Source organism: Festucalex cinctus, chromosome 2 (genome assembly GCF_051991245.1).
Source record: "Festucalex cinctus isolate MCC-2025b chromosome 2, RoL_Fcin_1.0, whole genome shotgun sequence".
Classification (NCBI taxonomy): Eukaryota; Metazoa; Chordata; class Actinopteri; order Syngnathiformes; family Syngnathidae; genus Festucalex; species Festucalex cinctus.
In genome coordinates this window covers 24,081,069-24,099,181 of record NC_135412.1, presented here as the reverse complement: position 1 = coordinate 24,099,181, position 18,113 = coordinate 24,081,069, and the positions used below count along the sequence as shown (strand labels likewise).

At 37.6% G+C, this 18,113-nt stretch overlaps 1 protein-coding gene across 12 annotated transcripts in view; it reads left to right on the top strand.

Moving 5' to 3' along the window:
* LOC144014223 (membrane-associated guanylate kinase, WW and PDZ domain-containing protein 1-like) overlaps positions 1 to 18,113 on the top strand; it is a 139,060-nt gene that overhangs the window by 59,064 nt on the left and 61,883 nt on the right. For all 12 annotated transcript variants that reach the window (XM_077513872.1, XM_077513870.1, XM_077513867.1 and 9 more), the window contains 2 exons: positions 14,842 to 14,961; positions 16,986 to 17,174. In XM_077513872.1, coding sequence (XP_077369998.1) covers positions 14,842 to 14,961; positions 16,986 to 17,174 — 309 coding nt within the window. The remainder of the gene's footprint in view (positions 1 to 14,841; positions 14,962 to 16,985; positions 17,175 to 18,113) is intronic.

Here is an 18,113-nt window from a genome sequence, read left to right as displayed (position 1 = left end):
AACTTGAGTCTTAGAACTGTGAACCACTGTATTTAACAAAAAGGTTTTAACCTTTTTCATGTTTGAACAGCATTGAAATAAAGTATTAAGGCTTAATGTTCCATTAATATAACATTCTTCCATGCTTAAGGTGTGAAAGTTAGATGTTTTGTGGAATATTTTTCCATCAAAAATGGATGTTAAAAAATCGATTCGACTTCCTATTGAATCGATTCGAGAATTGCGTGCTGTAGAATTGCGATATATTGCCGAATCAATTTTTTTTTAACACCCCTAGTAGGTATGTAACGACACATCGTGGTTATTCATCAATAGGATGATTGTCAAAATGACATGCCATGTTGGTGACAAAAGTGGACTTTACGCTATAGACTACAGGCGTATTTACGCAAAAAGTGTCCGTAGCAGACTGAATGAATGAGGAAATGAATTGTCGTGTGTGGCTGAAAGGAGGCGGGGACAGGGAAAAACTCCAGGTTCATTGTGACAAACCTGCTAGCGACCAGGTTAGGGTGATGGACCATGTTACTACGGTAACTGACCGAGATCTTAAATGACCTCTTTTTATGAAACAGGCTAGAGTTCCCTCTTATCCTTTGGTTTCACTTACCTCCCTTTCGGAAACCAGTTTCCCACTTTTCAGGATTTTTGACCCAGGTTTCTCACTAAACCTGCTTTGTGAAATACACCCCTGGAGTTTATGATGCATGCTCTTTAACAGGCCACTTCAGGGTGGGCCGCAACTTTTTTTTTTTTTTTTAATGAACTGCCAGTGAGGACATCAACTGACATTTATTTATAGTCCACGCACTGAATAAACTATAAATGTGTTTGCAATTTGCATGCCCATTTCGTTGATGCCACTAACTGACAGTCATTGGGATGCTCGTGATTTCTTCCGTGTGTGTGTTGTTGTTGTTGTTGTTGTTTTGTAGGCTTCCTTGACTTTTCAAAGGCAATGATTTTATATTAGTTGTTAGCGTAATTGCTGTATAAAGAAACCTCCTGTCGGGAAATGTCATAAATTGTAGTAAATGTGCAGTTGTTTGTTAACAAAATCACGCCTAAAGTACTTCAATGATTTGCACAAACTTTTATGGTGAGGCTAGGCTGAGGCGGGCCAACTAAATTTTTTCGACACTCACCTTTTGGTTGCGCTCAAACTGCTTCAACTCCCATTGCAAATTACATGCATAATACAATAATTTCAACTAATATTACATCACATTGCAAATGAATTTCATATACAATGGGTTTTATGTTTATTAATTTTTTTAAATCATTTTTGTGTGGTATCTCATGTATGCAACACAAAAGTGTCACTTTTTTTCCTGAAAACTCAGCTTGGATAAAATACTGCATGCTAACCTGTAAACTTGAACAGGAAAAGTGCAAAAGAATTGACAAATGGATAGATACAAATTGGATGTACAGATTTGTAACTGTTGATGCTTTTTATTGCATGAATAAATTAATTGAACTTGACATACTGTTATCGGTTCCAAAAGAGCTATGCACTTGTGACTAAGGAATCTTCACATAAAAGTACAAATATTTGTTTTAAAATGAGTCTAGTGAAAGTAGAAGTACTGTATTGATTGAACCGATGTACTGACATCAAAGTAAAAAAAAAGTAGACTCTAAAATGTACATTAAAGTCAAACCTCCACATAAAATAGTTCCTCCCTTTTATTTACTTAGATAGAGCTCATATTGAGAAAAAGAAAAGAAAAAAAAAACACATTACATGGCACATTTGACAAGCAAGAGCTAGCTAGTGGTGTTTTTGTTTTGTTTTTTCATGTCATCAAAAGTTGTTCCAATGGCTTTCATAACCATGTGAACCGAGTACCAAAAAAAAAAAATGCTAAATTTGCTAATAAAAATAAAATGTTGGCACATTACACATTACATTTGCCACAAATTATGCTTGGACGTCAAACAATTCTATTAACTAAGCCATGGCTTGATCATATCTTGGTTCTTCTCAATCTGTTATCATCTGTTGTTGTTTTTGCCCTGCTTCATCGCATTTGAAAGTGTACAGAGTAAAAAAAAAAAATCCGAAAGTACAGAGAGCACCAGAAGAATATACCACTGTTTAAGTCAAAGCGTACGTTCTTTTGATTTATCATACATATAAACGTGACAAGACATGAAACTAAAACGTAAAAGAAAGAAAAGTATTATCAGTAGACTAGTCATAGTTCAACGCGGTTTACATGTTCAGAGGGAGTAGGAAGAAGAACTTATCTAGTCCTACAAAATATTCCTCATGTCAATAGATGATTAGGTTATTCAACAATATAATATAATATTTTCAACAATATATCAAAAATAAAAACAAAACTAGTTTATGCTTACGTTTAGTGTTAATTTCGTCAACAAAAACTAAACAAAAATGATTTCGTCAACACGCATTTTCACCGGACTAAAACTAGACTAGACTAAATTAAAACCCTCATTAATAAACAATAACTGGGACTAAATCAGTATGCATTTTTGTTGACGAATGAAGACGAGACAAAAATGTCCTTCACTTTAAAAAAAAACTGAACTAAAATCTGGAAATATTAGTTCATGAACAAATATGAGACGATTTTGTCAAATCTTGTCTCTGCTAATCTGTCGCATCTGTGACACTGTCATGTGACACATAGTGACAACCCTTTCAAATCTGCAGCTAACGAGTGCAACGTGCACAAACATGGGACACACAGGAAGTGGATTCATGGTGAAAGGTTAAAAATAAATAAATAAATAAATATAGTTATAACGTAACATTAATCCAACGGCTGGAACGTTCCAACAATAATATTATTCAAACCGCTAACTAATGGTGGCTAACTTACTAGCTTGTAGCATGGAGCCATAGCAGCCACTTGTTGATATACTGTAATTGTGTGTCAAGTTGCGTTTTTATCAAAAAGATGAGAGGAAATAATGTTGGACATTTGCTATCTAACGCTATCTGCTGAAAAAAATAAAATAAATAAAAATACAGCGGTGAAATGATTGTCCTGACTAAAACTAGACTAAAACGTTAACAGTTTTCGTTGACCAAAACCAGACGAATAAAATTGTGTTTTCTTTGGCTAAAATAAAGACTAAAATGTCAGATTTATAGTCGACTAAAAATGGACTAAATAAAAACGGGATGAGGTTAACTAACTATGATTAAAAACTAACAAGCGTGTTTGACTCTGGACTAAACTCAGACTAAATTTAAAAATAGCTGATAAAATTAACACTACTTATGTTTTTACCTGATTCATCTAACCATTGTTATTTCAAACATCCAACTATTCCTTCAGTCTGCCGCATTTGGAACTCACCGTCTGACCATGCTTGTAGCGTTTGTTGACCGCAATCAATCATTATGCGTTTAAAGGTTGCCATGATGACGCTTCATACTTGCATCCTTATTAATGCACACTCACATGACATGTTATTTCAATTTCTTAACTGTTTACAAAATGTCACTCGTCATGTATGTTCAAAGTGGCTGTAGCTTGTGGAAGGCCACGTGGCAACAATGTTGATGACGTGACGCGAGCGAGCGAGCGAGCGAGGGCAGGCCTGCCTGTGCTTCCTGATCCTTTTAGCGGCTTTCAAATCAATACGCGTCGATCTGCAGACCCGCGTCCGGCACATGCCGCTCAATCGGTAACACCGTGTACAGACGAGATAAGAGAGGAGATGTTCGCAACAAGCACGACGGGCTGTTTGTGTTTGCTTTGTTGTCGCTGCGGCGGCGGCTGTTTGCCAGACAGCGAGAGGTGAAAATGAGAGCGAAAGTGCAGACTGTTTGCTTCGGGATTTCACATCCCCATTACGGTGATTGTATTATTTTATTTTTATTTTTGGGTGCTTGTCGTGTGCGTATGTGTGTCACGTGCCTCCTCCACCATCGTCGACCTGATCTTTTTCCTCTCTCTCTTGCTTTTCACAGCACTTGTTAGTCGTGTTCTCTGTGCTGTAGAGATTGGAGCGGCTAATTGATGCTGCAAAAATGATAACAAACAGTTGGGTTTGTTTCCAGCCCCTTCTAAAATATAAATATAATACAAGGGTGACCATATTTTGATTTCCCCCCCCCCAAAAAAAGAGGTCACTCTTGAGATAATTAAAGGATACTTCACTTATTTAGCCCATTATAGCAATAAAAGCTAATATTTTGTCTATAATTAATTTGATACGTTCATTATTTTTCACGTACAATTAGTACCTTTAAAAACACATTTTGCAACGTGCTATCGACTGAAAATGACATCACAAGGGCTCAGGTAACCAATCACAGCTCATCTGTTTTCTAGGTTTGGTCATGTGACATTCACAAGCTGAGCTGTGATTGGTTACCTGAGCCCTTTTGATGTCATTTTCATTCTACAACAAGTTGCAAAATGTTTTTAAAGGTACTAATTGTACATGAAAAATAATGAAAATAGCAAATTTATTACAGGCAAAATATTAATGTTTGACTGCCAAAAAATGGCTCAATAAGTAAAGTATCCCTTTAAATGATACTCAAAGTTTACTCGAAGATGAAGTGTGACTATTTTATCGTATTGGTCGTAATGTGAAATGGATATGCAGCTTAATCGTAGATAGCTAAAAAATTATATACAGTGTTCCCTCCAGTGATAATTTTGACAAGAAATTTTAATGTAGTTTTAATTATTGTCTTTTGACTAAAATTAATTAAAATTGTAATCATAATTTAGTCATCTGATTGTATTTTAGTTTTTATCCAATTTTAATCGAAGAAAAAAGAGCAATTTAACAGTTTAGTCGATATTTTCCTTCGGCATACAATTCAGCTGTTATACATAAAATTATAACACACCTATTTGTAACTAGTTTAACACGCAAGACACATTTAATACAACAGTGTATTTATTTTTGATTTGATTTGTTTATTGAACATATAAACAAGTAGCAGAAAAAAATAAAAATTTAAAAGAAAAGAAAAGGAGAACCTTGTACAATCGTCATTAGTCACAGTTTACATGTTCAAGAGGGAGTAGGAAGAAGTTGAAAACTTGTCTAGTCCTACCACTTATTCGTTGTATGTTTAGACATTTCATTATTAATACAATAATAGGTTATAATATTTTTCAAAAGAAAATATATAAACCTGTTCATGTATACAAGTGCACTTGGACATGCGTACATTTGCCAGCAACATATGCACATACAATTCCTAGACATATACCATAATACATTTGTACATCATCATATCCACATACTCACATATACAATTTTCATGCTCTTGTCTGACGTAAGTATTCTTTGTAACTTTGCTTTTAAACAATTTTTTAAATTCAGCAAGTGAGTCACATCTTTTCAGGTCAATTCCAAAATTATTCCACAAATTAACACACCTTTTACAGAAACTTTATTTATTCTTTCAATGAAACATGTTAAGTTTGAGTTCATGACCTATTAAGTTTGGGTTCACGACTGTGAGGTCAAGTGTCTGTTTTAACTGATGTAACCATCATCCGGTTTCAACTGGTTTTATGCTATGTGATGTCATGAGCTTTGTGATGTCCATCTTTAATCCTTGACTTAGTCACAACCAATCAGATCGATTCACTGTCTGCAGTAGCGTTCTGAGAAGTGTTTGTGTTTGTCGGATTATTACCTCTGTTCCTGTGTGCAACTCTCGTTGTTTCTCGTCTAGTCAAGTTTGTTCCACGCCTCTCGATGTGAAGAAATAGTTCAAATCTTATTTGTGTCTGTGCTTTGGGATCCAACCTTCAGCACATAACAGGTTTGAACATTGAGAATGTTTAAACAAGAGAGAAATGTGAGGAAAATGTAAATGCCTCAATGATAAAAGTGTATATACTGTGTGGTGAGATGTTTTAGAGCCTTAAAACATTTATAATAAATATAAAACATTCAGCAAACTATTTTGCGAATTTCATTAATTGCGGGTATTTTTTTTAACCTAATCCCAGAGGAAAAACAAGGGAACACTGTAATCACGCTTATACTTAATTATGTTTTATTGTAATAAAGATGAGTGCGTAGAAGTATGGTAAAATTCTTGTGTAGCTGGTGAGAGGATTGGGAAGGACAGGAAGGCAAGAATCAAGGATAAGGTCAGGCTGTTTTGAGCTTCATGTGGAAAAGTTAAAAAAACAACAACCTCATTGTTAAAAATGAAGCATTTGAGCATAAACGGGCTGGCAAGCTGACATCAAGTGGAATTCACCCACCTTCTGCATCTCAACGGCAACGTGAAGCAGCTCTGGACCAATTGGACAAAGAACTCCTCACTTCTGCTTTGAAAAAGTGCATAGGAAGCGGTCCAGGAATAGATAACCTTTTGTCAATCGACATCATCGTCTTTGCTCGAGATAGGTGAAGCAATTGATCCAGAGCTCTGAAATTTATATAGACTCCTCAGAAATAAATGGACTTGTTGTGGGAATGCTGAGCATTCCCACATATGTTATTGTGAGTTTTATTCTCCAATCTTTTTTTTGCCACGTAACAACTCCCACATAATACTTCCAATTTACACTGTTCAAATTTCACCTAGCTTAAAAAATTCACACCTCCTGGGGTATATCTCGTCTGATTCCACATTACTTACATTATTTGCACAATTTAACTTGTAATATCAACTTTTTCCCATTCATTTTCAATGGCATAGACATTGAACTTTTTCCAAGTATCACTTTTCACGCCCACTTCCATACATATAACTTATCATCATTACAAGGTGTCTTACACTGCTCGGTGGCACAGTTGGTAAAATGCATTGTCCAGTAACCAGGAGGTCATAATTTATCTCTCAATTTACTTCATAAGCATTCCACATGCATTCGAATTTTAGTATTCAGTTATTAGCATTCAGGATTCAGCACGCAATTTCTCCAGAAATTGCACTTAGTCTAGTTTTAATTTGTTGTTATAATAATAGTTCTTTAAGATAAATGAACACATGTGGAGAAATGAACACTGGTTCCTTCAGTAGACAATAAAACAAAAAAACATAACTCTCTTTTGAAGTCAAACTTGAAAAATGAATAATGACCCGGTTCAAAGAGCAACATTTTTTGACCCAATATATATCAATCAATCAATCAATCAATCGAACTTTATTTATATAGCACCTTTCATAATTACAATGCAGCTCAAGGTGCTAAACAATTAAAAAGTCCATAATACAATAAAAAGAAAAAGAAAATAAAATAAAAATAAAATAGATTGCTTTTGGGGAAAAAAAAATGCCATTTGTATTGTGAATTTTTTTTTAAAATGTAATTTTAGAACTGTAATTTTAATACAGTAATGGCACAATATTTTTGCTCACATACACGATACCGTCAGAATCTAATATCTATGCCTATTAGAAGCTTTGATAATTGTGTGTGATTAACCCTTCATGTCATCGCTTTATGTTTGATGTTCCTACTTCTATCTTTTCAATTACTTAATACATCACATGTTTTGTTGTTGCCCCAAGCTGGGAGTCGTGTTGCATTTTTCATCAGAAACGTCCATGTTGGACGGCTGTGCAGTCCTTGAGATGCTCTTCCTGTTTGAAGCGGTGGAAAGACTGCATGCTGGAACTTCATAAAGCTTGCATGTGTTCTCTGGCATGTCGGCCTTGAATTTTTTATTTTGATATTACCGTTAAGGAGGCATTGCTCCACTTCTTCAGCGACACTGAAGTAACAGTCCGCGTCGTCATGTCTTGTCAGGCTTGCCTTATTTTCATGATGTTCATCATCATTTTCATCTTCTGGAACAAGACAATAAAGAACTAGACTAATTCTCATTCTATTGCAGAAATTGCGTGGGAATGCTGAAAGCTAATACCTGAATCATAAGCTGAATGTTTATGAAGGAAATTGAAGGATAAATTATGTGACAATTACAAAGAAATTAACTATTAATTACTACTACTAGTACTAGTACTAGTAGTAGTATTACTAATATTTTTTTAATAGTAACTTGGATTGAATGACAAATTAATAAAAAGAAAGTTAAACTGGGATCTGGTGAAGATGGGATTCAAATCCTCGCCTTCTGTTTACTCAACCAAGTGCGCCACTGAGCAGTATCAGAGCTGGTAATGATGATCAGTTGTATGTATGGAAGTGGACTTGGAAAGTAGCACTTGGAAAAGTTCTATGTCACTTCCATTAAAAATAAATTGGGAAAAGTTGATATTTAACGTTAAATTGTGCGAGTACTGTAAGTAATATGGAATCAGCCGATATATACCCCGGAAGGCGAGAATGTTTGAAGCAAGTTGAAATTTGAATGGTATAAATCGGAACTATATGTGGGAGATGTTTTTCAGCAAAAAAGTGAGGAGAGTAAAAATCCGAATGACATAGATGGGATGCTTTCAGCATTCCCGCAATAACAATTTTATATAGACAAGTTAGGAAAGCTAAACCTTTCTTTGACCACATACTAGAGGTGGGCTTGGTGGCATTTCTCAAAGACTGATGATTGTTGTTAGTTGATCAGAACTGGCGTCAGGAGAATGACTGGATTGACTGGATAAATGAAAGATGATCGCATGTGGTTTTCGGAAGACAACCCTACAAATGAAGCCATAAATTACTATAACCATATACCACTATAACCTATAGCCACGCTGCTGTCGTCATGTTGTGTTGGGGGTGGGGCACGCGAAGCGCAACTGCACGCAATCGATGAAGCCGTTCCAAAATTAGAAATGGCGTCATGGAAACTCCGTTGCATGAGCTAATAATATAATAATATGATCTAATAACGCCACAAATATGCCTAGCAGTAATGCAGCACGTCGGAATGTCATGTTTTCCTCTATTTCCGGGTTTCCTTATGCGCTCAGCTCTCGTCATTTTTGTCCAATGGAAGCACAGATTGTTACGCAGGTCGACGTGATTACGCAATATAGTCCACTTAAAAGCACAATGTAAATACAAACCGCACCAAACAAAAAAAAGTCAGCTTTTGGTCCGGACCAAACAAGCGGACTAAAGGACTTTTCTGGTCTGAATACACCCTCAATGTTATGTAGCGCATTGAGAACACAGCAAATGAAGCCATGAATTACGATAACACTCAAATGCATCAACATGGCTTTAGAGTCATTACTGATTCGGCAGTAACTTCATATGTTTTCCCCCTGGAACACAAAGAATCTAAACACGGCGAACGTTTATGCCCACTATTACATCATGCAACATTACTCGTTTCTAAATCAGTTTGTTGAACTTAATTATTAACTAGAAAAAATGCAATTTCTGGAGAAATTGCGTGTGAAGGTTGTCAGGCTGAATGAAAACGGTGGAATGATATTGAATGGCATGGGATGATACAGAATGACCTGGAAAGAGCTGAAAAGTTGAAAGTTGGAACGGTTTGAATCGGTGAATAACAGCAGAAAACACAAAATGGGGTAAGGTTTGAAGAATCAGGTAGGAAATTAAGGGTGTATTCAGACCTGCACTGTTTGGTCCGCTTTACACGGTCCACAGTTTGTTTCCCACGCTGATCCGGACCTTTTGTGCAGGTCTGAATGCACACAAACGAATCCTGATGCGGCCCGAGACACACTTTTTGAGGTGGTCTCAGGCCGCTTCCAAATGCACTCGGTGCGGTTCGCTCTGCAGTCTGAATACAAACCACGGCTTATCTGCTCCAAGTGCAGGACGTATGCGCCTTTTGGGGCTTAACAAGCCACCGTAGCCAAGCATCGTGTGGAGGAAATATTGCCCGGTAGTGAATATTGTGCTAAAGTCATTCATAATCATGAGTATCCTATTTAGCCACGCTGCTGTCATCATGTTGTGGTGGGGGCGGGGTACGCGAAGTGCAACGACTCCTCCGGTTATTATTGATCGCAATCGACGACACCGTTCCGAAATTAGAAACAGCGTCGCGGAACCTCCGTTGAATGAGCCACCATTGACGCTCGCAAATATCTTGCATCTAATAACGCCGCAAATATGCAGAGCAATAATGCAGCACGTCGGAATGTCATGTTGTCCTCTATTTGCTGGTTTCGTTATGCGTTCAAGCCCTCGTCATTTTTGTCCAATGGGAGCACAGATCGTGGGTCGACGTGATTGTGCAATATAGTCCACTTGCAAAAGGCACATTGTGAATATGAACCGCACCAAACGAAAACAAAAAGAAAGTCCACTTTTGGTCCGGACCAAACAAGTGGACTACAGGACTTTTCTGGTCTAAATACATCCTAAGTAAAGTTTGAAGAATCAAGTAGGGAATGGACTAATAATCATCCCTAAAGTGAAATGAATGAGTTAAATGTGTTGAATGTCACTTTGAAATTATGTAAATGTGAAATGTAGAATCTGCCATTGGGATTAAATTGGGAATAGTAGGGCACAAAATCAGGAATTGTGGGTCAGGTATGAATTTTAGGAATAGCAAATATGGTTCTAATCAAGGCATGAATATTTGGAATATGTTAAAATTGGAATGGCAGGAATCTGATGAATGGAGTAAGTGATGAACAATCAATTAGTAAATGGGGTAAGGTTTGAAGAATCAGGTAGGAAATGGACTAATAATCATCCCTGAAGTGAAAGGAATGAGTTAAATGTTTTGAATATCACTTTGAAATTATGTAAATGTGAAATGTTGAAACTCCCATTCATTGTCAATGGGAAGAAAATAGGGAACAAAATCAGGAATTGTGGGTAAGGCGTGAATATTTGGAATAAGAAAAATGGAAGCAGGAATGGCGTGAATATTTGGAATATGTTAAAATTGGAATGTCAAGAATCGGATGAATTATGTGGAAGTAGATAGATGTCGAAAAACGGGCGGAATAAAATTAATAATAAGTTTAAAGTATTGGAATTAATATTTGCTCACCAGCGAACATACTTCAATCCTCTCAGTCACGGCAGATGTTCTTTTTTTTTTTTTTTTTTTTTTTTTAAATCCAGCCTGTTTTCTATGTCTCCCACAGCCAACACGATGTTTCAAACAATCAGCAAGCTCTGCATGAAGCCTGATAACGATCCTCAGCTGTGTTGGCTGAGGGAGACTTGGAAAACAGGCTGGATAGGGGTGCTCGAGGACCGGGGTTGAGAACCAATGGTGTAGATATATGGTTTCACTTTCACTCTGTGTTTGAATTTTATGTGGAATTTATAGGCAACAATAGCTGAACTTGGGAAAACCGAGCTATGGTTTGTATTAAAGTTGTTTTTGTTTTTTTTGAATGAAGTGAATGGAGGATCGTGCAAGTCTGGCGTCATTCCAAAAAGGAATGTTTGGCGCAAACACAAGAAAACCATTCCGACATAGTAGTGGCAACATCATGCTTTGGATTTCTGTTTTTCTTCAGCTGGGAATAGGGATAGTTAGATAAGAGAGGGAAGTACTAACAGTTTCAAATACCAGTCAGTGTAAGCCCAAAGCCTTCAGGCTTCTGCTAAAAAAAATGTCTGGAAAGCCTACCTGAACTGAATCTAATCTGAAAAATATAGGGGTTAATCATTGGCACTTTAAATGGTGGCAATTGTGTGCTGAGTGATTCCCATTTAACATGAGCTTGAATGTGATCATTGGATGAATCTGAACACAGCCACATTCACCATTTATAAAAGGGTGTGCACACTTGTGCAACCACATTATCTCAGTTGTTCATTGTTACGTACCCTTTTGATTTTTTTTTTTTTCCATTTTAGTTGTAAGGGTTATGGGTCACATAACTGGTGAACAAAAGTTTTGAAATGATTTATTGCGATTTCATAATTTTTGAATCACAATCTGGTATTTGAATGGGGGTGTGTAGACTTTTTATATCGACAGTGTGGTAGACCGACGTATGCTCGCGGTTCAGGATCTGCAGTTTCAATTATTCACAGATTTTTTTCTTTGTCTTTTTGAGAAAATATTGTATTTATTTATTTATTTATTTATTTATTTACTTATTTACGTCTTTGTTTTTTTTTTTTTTTTGTTTTTGTTTTTTTCACGTAAAACACTTACTGGCGGTTTAAACCCTTTTTTTTTTTCTTATACCCTGGTTAAACCTTTTTTTTCCCCCACTGCATATGGCTTGTGTATCCAAAACTGAAGAGACAATCACATCTCAAGTACAAGTTAAATCTTATAGTTGTTTGCTAATGAATGTGCTGATGTAACAGTTGACAAAGCCCGAAGGTTTGTAGTTGTCAATATTCTACAACATAAGCAGAGCAGAATTATTCATCTCATTGGAGCCGCCGTCCACTTTGGGGAATATCCTGAAATAACAGCTACACTCCCGCCCGCCTCGGCAGACGGCTTCATTAGAGCTCGCAGAGCGTGTGAAGCACCCCCCCCCCCCCCCCCCCCCCACACACACACACACACACACACACCCACACACTAATGGGACCACCCAGTCCTACCAAGTCAAACTCCCAGACAACTTCACTTTCATCTCACTCCACCGCCTCCATGTTTTTCTTTTAGTTTTACGTGAGGGATTTGTTTGGTGGCGATCTGTCTTGTCTACTAAATGGCTTCAATTTGATGTTAGGGAATCAACCTGATGTGTATATAAGCATCTTGTCAGGTGTTTGTGCTCATTGGTGAAGTTAAAACTTGGGTCTTGTGTCAAACATGAGCTTTTTTCCCCCCAACTGACCAACCTGGTTAAGTAAAGGCTAAATAAATAAAGGCATAAATAATGCTAACAAAACATGCTAACAGCTTGCATTAGAGTGATGGTGTCCTGACAGTTTAACTCATTCACTGACAGCCATTTTGACTGAAGCAACCGCTTTCGCTCACGGCTGTTTTACTGGATTTTGACTGATTTTTGCAAGGCCCACAGAATATTGCGTTCTATTGCTATAAAAACATGGAACCTACTAAAAGAAAGATTAGAGTCTGTTCTTTCATCAGGAAAAAAAAAAAAGGATATTTGTAACTGTTTCCGTTTTTGCAGCAATTAGCATTAGAATATAGCAAAGTTTCATCATTATTCACAAATCTATTTAGAATTCTAAACAATTGAGCTTTTTTTCAACATGGCCCTGGTTGATCTCTTATACTCTGCTGCCACCTGCTGGCCGTTTTTGTAATAACTACCATTGCTTCAACCATTCTCTGCAGTAGAGAGGCTGCATCATGCCTTCTGTATGCTCTAGCAAAAAAAAAAAACAAAAAAAAACGTATAAATACGACTTTGGGACACTTAAAACATTTAAAATAGAATGTGTTTATATGTTTTTGGAAGCAAATGAGTTAAGCAACAAATATTTGAATGAACGCAAAGAGTGGAGCCGCCCATGCCAACAGACAATATAACTCATAGCCTTATATTCTTCATCCTCTGTGAAGAACTACTAATATTACTGTTGCTTGCTTGGTTTTGACCGGCAACATACATATCTGTATAACTATACTTTTTTTTTTTCTGTACACATTTTTTCTTGTTTTTTGGGGGAGGAAGGCAGGAACAGCTTAAAGTGGAAGTCAAGCTTAACCATTCCTAGACAATAATATGTTAGATGGGACCTCACTAGTCTAAACATGAAATTCTGATTAATTTATTTACCCCGAAAAAACAAACAAACCTATAAATATGTTCTATTTTAAATATTACCATGCTCCCAAATATGTATTTATACGTTTTGGCTTTGATGCAACCTCTGAACTGAAGAGAATGCTTGAAACAATGGTAGTTATTACAAAAACGGCCAGCAGATGGCAGCAGAGTATAAGAGATCAAAAAGCTTTTTCCCCCACTATTTTAAACAGATTAGTGAATGATGATTAAACTTAGTCATATTCTAATGCTAATTGATGCAAAATGGAAACAGATAGAAATAATCCTTTTTTCCTGATGAAAGAAGAGACTTTAATCTTTCTTTTGGTAGGTTCCATGTTTTTATAGCAAAAGGACACCATATTCTGTGGGCCTCACAAAATCAGTGAAAATCCAGTAACACAGCGAAATATCCTAGGAGTGAATGAGTTAATATTACGTTTTTGGAATATGAGTTATGAAGCAAAATGCAGCTGTTTGTTTTTTTTGTTTTTTTCCATCTCAGGGGGCGGCCATTTTGATACTTGCTGTCATCTGAAGATGACATCACAGTTGCACGGGCAATGACCAATCACAGCTCACTTGTTCTCTGAAGCTGTACTGTGATTGGTTGTTACCCGAGACCTGAGCAACTGTGATGTCATCTTCAGTCGATAGCAAGTGGCAAAATGGCCGCCCCCTGCGATGGAAAAAAACGGCTGGATTTTGCTTCTTAACTCATGTTCCACTAATGCAGTATTAACCAGAATGCAATATTTAGACTAGTGGGACTGCATAGAGCATATTATTGTCAAAAATAATTTTTGGGGTTGACTTCTGCTTTAATGGCATTTCCAGTCATTTCAATGAGACTGGTGATGTGTATCTCAAGGCACCACTGTACGGACTTAATTTCAACATTTATATATATATAACATGTTTTTGGGCTTATTAGGTCACACTGAAGACCTTTTTGTCATGCTTTACCTGACATACAGTATCAAAATCACATCATGAACAGTGAGCTTACACCCACACTCAAAAACCTGGTTGTGTAATAGCGCATTTCAGAGGCTCACCAATTAAAAAAAATGCCCTCCTGTAAAACAACATGCTTGTCACTAGAGGTGATCTTTACTTTGTCGTCTGATTGATTACGTGTGATGCTGTGAGCCAATTGTTAATCGTTTTTAGGAGCAATAGAAGCGTATTGAACATTCGCACCAAATCCCCTTTTGCCTTTCTTCGCTTTATCCTCTGACTTAAATTGTCGTCATGTATTAGCAGCACCTACCAAACTTCCATTTTGTTTCCCTCCTCTTCAGGTACCACCCGCGCCCCCCGAGACGGCGAGGTGCCAGGGGTGGATTACAACTTCCTGTCAGTGGATGACTTCCTCCAACTCGAAGAGAGTGGCACACTGCTCGAAATTGGAACGTATGAGGGTGAGGATGACGATGATCATGACGAAGGCGGACAATGCTGTGTGACTTGGGCAGGTGTTCTGATTCATCACAGTAAGAAATAATCCAAATGAATGTTTGCGACATGCAGGTGGGCTGCAAGATTTGGAACAGTTGATTTAGATAAGACATGATTTGCGGGAACGGGGTCACGCTACATCTGCCCCTCTCGTTCTGATTAGGACCGTGTTTTACCGTGCTCTAAATCTCAGACTTAAACAAACCTGTGCTGTGTGCATGTATAAATGTGCCTCATGTGGAGGGAGATGTTTGCATGCAAGTATGTACTGTAAGTAATTGTGTGTGTTTGGGGGAAGGCTTTGTGATTGTGTGTTTGTAGGCCTGGGAGAGAATGTTACAACATTAATCTGCTTGGCAGCAGTCCACAACTCTGTGTTGGCACTTGGCACATTTCGCGCAGACAAAGACACAAACCTGTCCACAGGAGTGTGTGACCAGCAAACTGAGGGAGACTGGATTCATTCATAACTATAACTAATATGATAACTCGTGTTACTGTAATAGCCTGCTAATATACAAACGTATAAAATGAGACTTTTTTTTTTCTCTAAAAATCAAGCCACTGTCTCCACTCTCGGGCGTAGTGTTAATTTCGTCAACGAAAACTAAACAAAAAAACCCACACATTTTTCACCAGACTCTAAAACTAGACTAGATTAGACTAGACAAGACTAAACCCAAAATAAATGACAGGAAGCAGTCAAGATGCTTCCATGGTAACAACTAAACAAAATAATTCAACAGCATGACCTTGTGCTATAGATAATTACTTTCCTTGCCTTCTGTTGTTGCAGCGAAGATGATAGTGAACATGTTGATTCAAGTGTTGTCATAGTCAATTCTATGCAGATGATATTAATCTGGGGAAAGTCTTTGCTAAACTAGACTAAGTGCAATTTCTGTAGAAATTGCGTGGAAATGCTGAAAGCCGAATGCGAATAGCCGAATGCTAAGCTGAATGCTTATGAAGTAAATTGAAAGATAAATTATGTGAAAATTACAAAGTTTTAATTGAAGTTGAAAGATAAATTAATAAAAAGACAACTTGAACTGTTAATCTGTCTAAGGTGGGATTTAATCATTTCAGAGAAATTATAATCGATTTCCTGAAAAGATAAGTCAGTTATTATCAAACCATCGAATGTACTAAAATGTGGTCCAAGCGGGGTTTGAACCCAGACTCTCCATGGTGGAAGAAACTGCTCTAATAACTGAGATAACTTGCCTTGTTCAAATTCATGGCTAATGGCGTATTTATTTTAAAAATATCTCATGAAAGCCAAAATGCATTTAATGATTTCAGTGAAATTGTAATGCATTTCCTGATATGATAGTCAGTTGGTATACAGTTATATCACGAAGCATAATTGCCATGGATATATTTGCAATGCACAGTTAGACATGGGATTTGAACCCAGGACCTCCTGGTTACTGGACAATGCACTTAACCAAGTGCGCCACTGAGCAGTGCCAGAGAGCTGGTAATGATGATCAGTTGTATGTATGGAAGTGGGTATGGAAAGTGGGACTTCGAAAAAGTTCAACGTCAGACCCATTGAAAATGAATGGGGGGAAAAGTTGATGTTTAATGTTAAATTGTGATAGTACTGTAAGTAATGTGGAATCAGATGATATATACCCCGGAAAGCATGAATTTTTGAAGCAAGTTGAAATTTGAACGGTGCAAATCGGAAGTATTATGTGGGAGTTGTTTATCTGTAAATAAGCAAGGAGAGTAAAAATCCGAATAACATATGTGGGATGCTTTCAGCATTCCCACAATAAAGCAAGCCAAGCTAAAGCTAAGGCAAGAAACTGACCTGCATGCCAGCTAGGATTTATCGTGATTCTGTTTTATGTCTTTTCAGCATTCGACGATGAGTTTAATTCTGCAAGCTCTTTCTTTTCTGCGCCTAATCTCTGTTCTGGAGTGTCTTTTTCTCCCTCTCCCTCTCAAGCATGCTAATGTCCTCCTTGTTGCCTAGGTAACTATTATGGGACCCCCAAGCCGCCGAGGCAGCCCGTCATTGGGACAGTGATTGCGGGAGATGCAGACTCTCGGCAGTCCACGCCGAAGCGCACCAAGTCCTACAATGACATGCAAAGCGTCCGAGTAGTGCCTGCTGACGACGACGATGACGACCAGGCCTCGGAAATGAACAACACTTTTACAGGTGAGAGCGTCGCACTTCATTTCCCGCCTCAATGTCCCTTTTCTCTCACACTCTGTGTTCTTCCTCCCTCGAGAAGAGTGCGCGCCGAGATGCGTTTGTCCGAGATCAGGGACACACTTGGAGGGGGATAATTATGTGTGTGTTTTCTTCCATGTCTGGTGGTTACATCATGTCTTTGTCAGGCTGAGTTCTTTGCGCTCAAGCATCCAAACACTGCCATCTGCCTGCCAGGAGGGGAGAGAGATTATTCAGGCCAATGTTTTGAGAGCCAAATGTGATTGCTTTCATTATGCATTTAGGATACCATACAATAAAAAGCCTTTATTGCCCACGTGTTGTACAGATACAAGTACAACAATATTGTGGCACAACTCAAGAATGGTGTATTGAAGAATTACTAATAAAATAGCAAAATAAATATAACAAATAGTATACAAGACTTAAGTTTCGCAGTACAAATGGAAGTAAGGCAGAGGTTTCAGGTGTAAAAAAATAAAAAGCAACATGGAGTAAGTGTAAGTGGAGTAAATTGTAGTGGACATGACATATTTGGGCGTCTAAACCAATAAAAACTCATAATTTTGATGATGTCAACACTTCTGGTTCATCATTGGATCCTAGCTAACCAATCACAATCGCAAGTTGATTTGCATGATGTTCATGTTAAAAATGTTACTTTAAAGCGATACACCACTTATTAATCATTTTCCAGTATTGAATTAGGCATTGTGTATGTTCCTGGTCATGTGATTGTGATGACATATCCTGTGCGTAACCGGAAGCCGTCTTCGCTCATTTGAATGGGATATAATGTGCAAGAAAAAGACGTCGTCAATCCCAAATACTGCGCCAATTCTGTTCAGAGTAAAGTCCTCAACACGTCCGATTTCATGTCATTCCGTGTGGGGTGGGGCGGTGGGAATTGGCCGCGCCTAATGT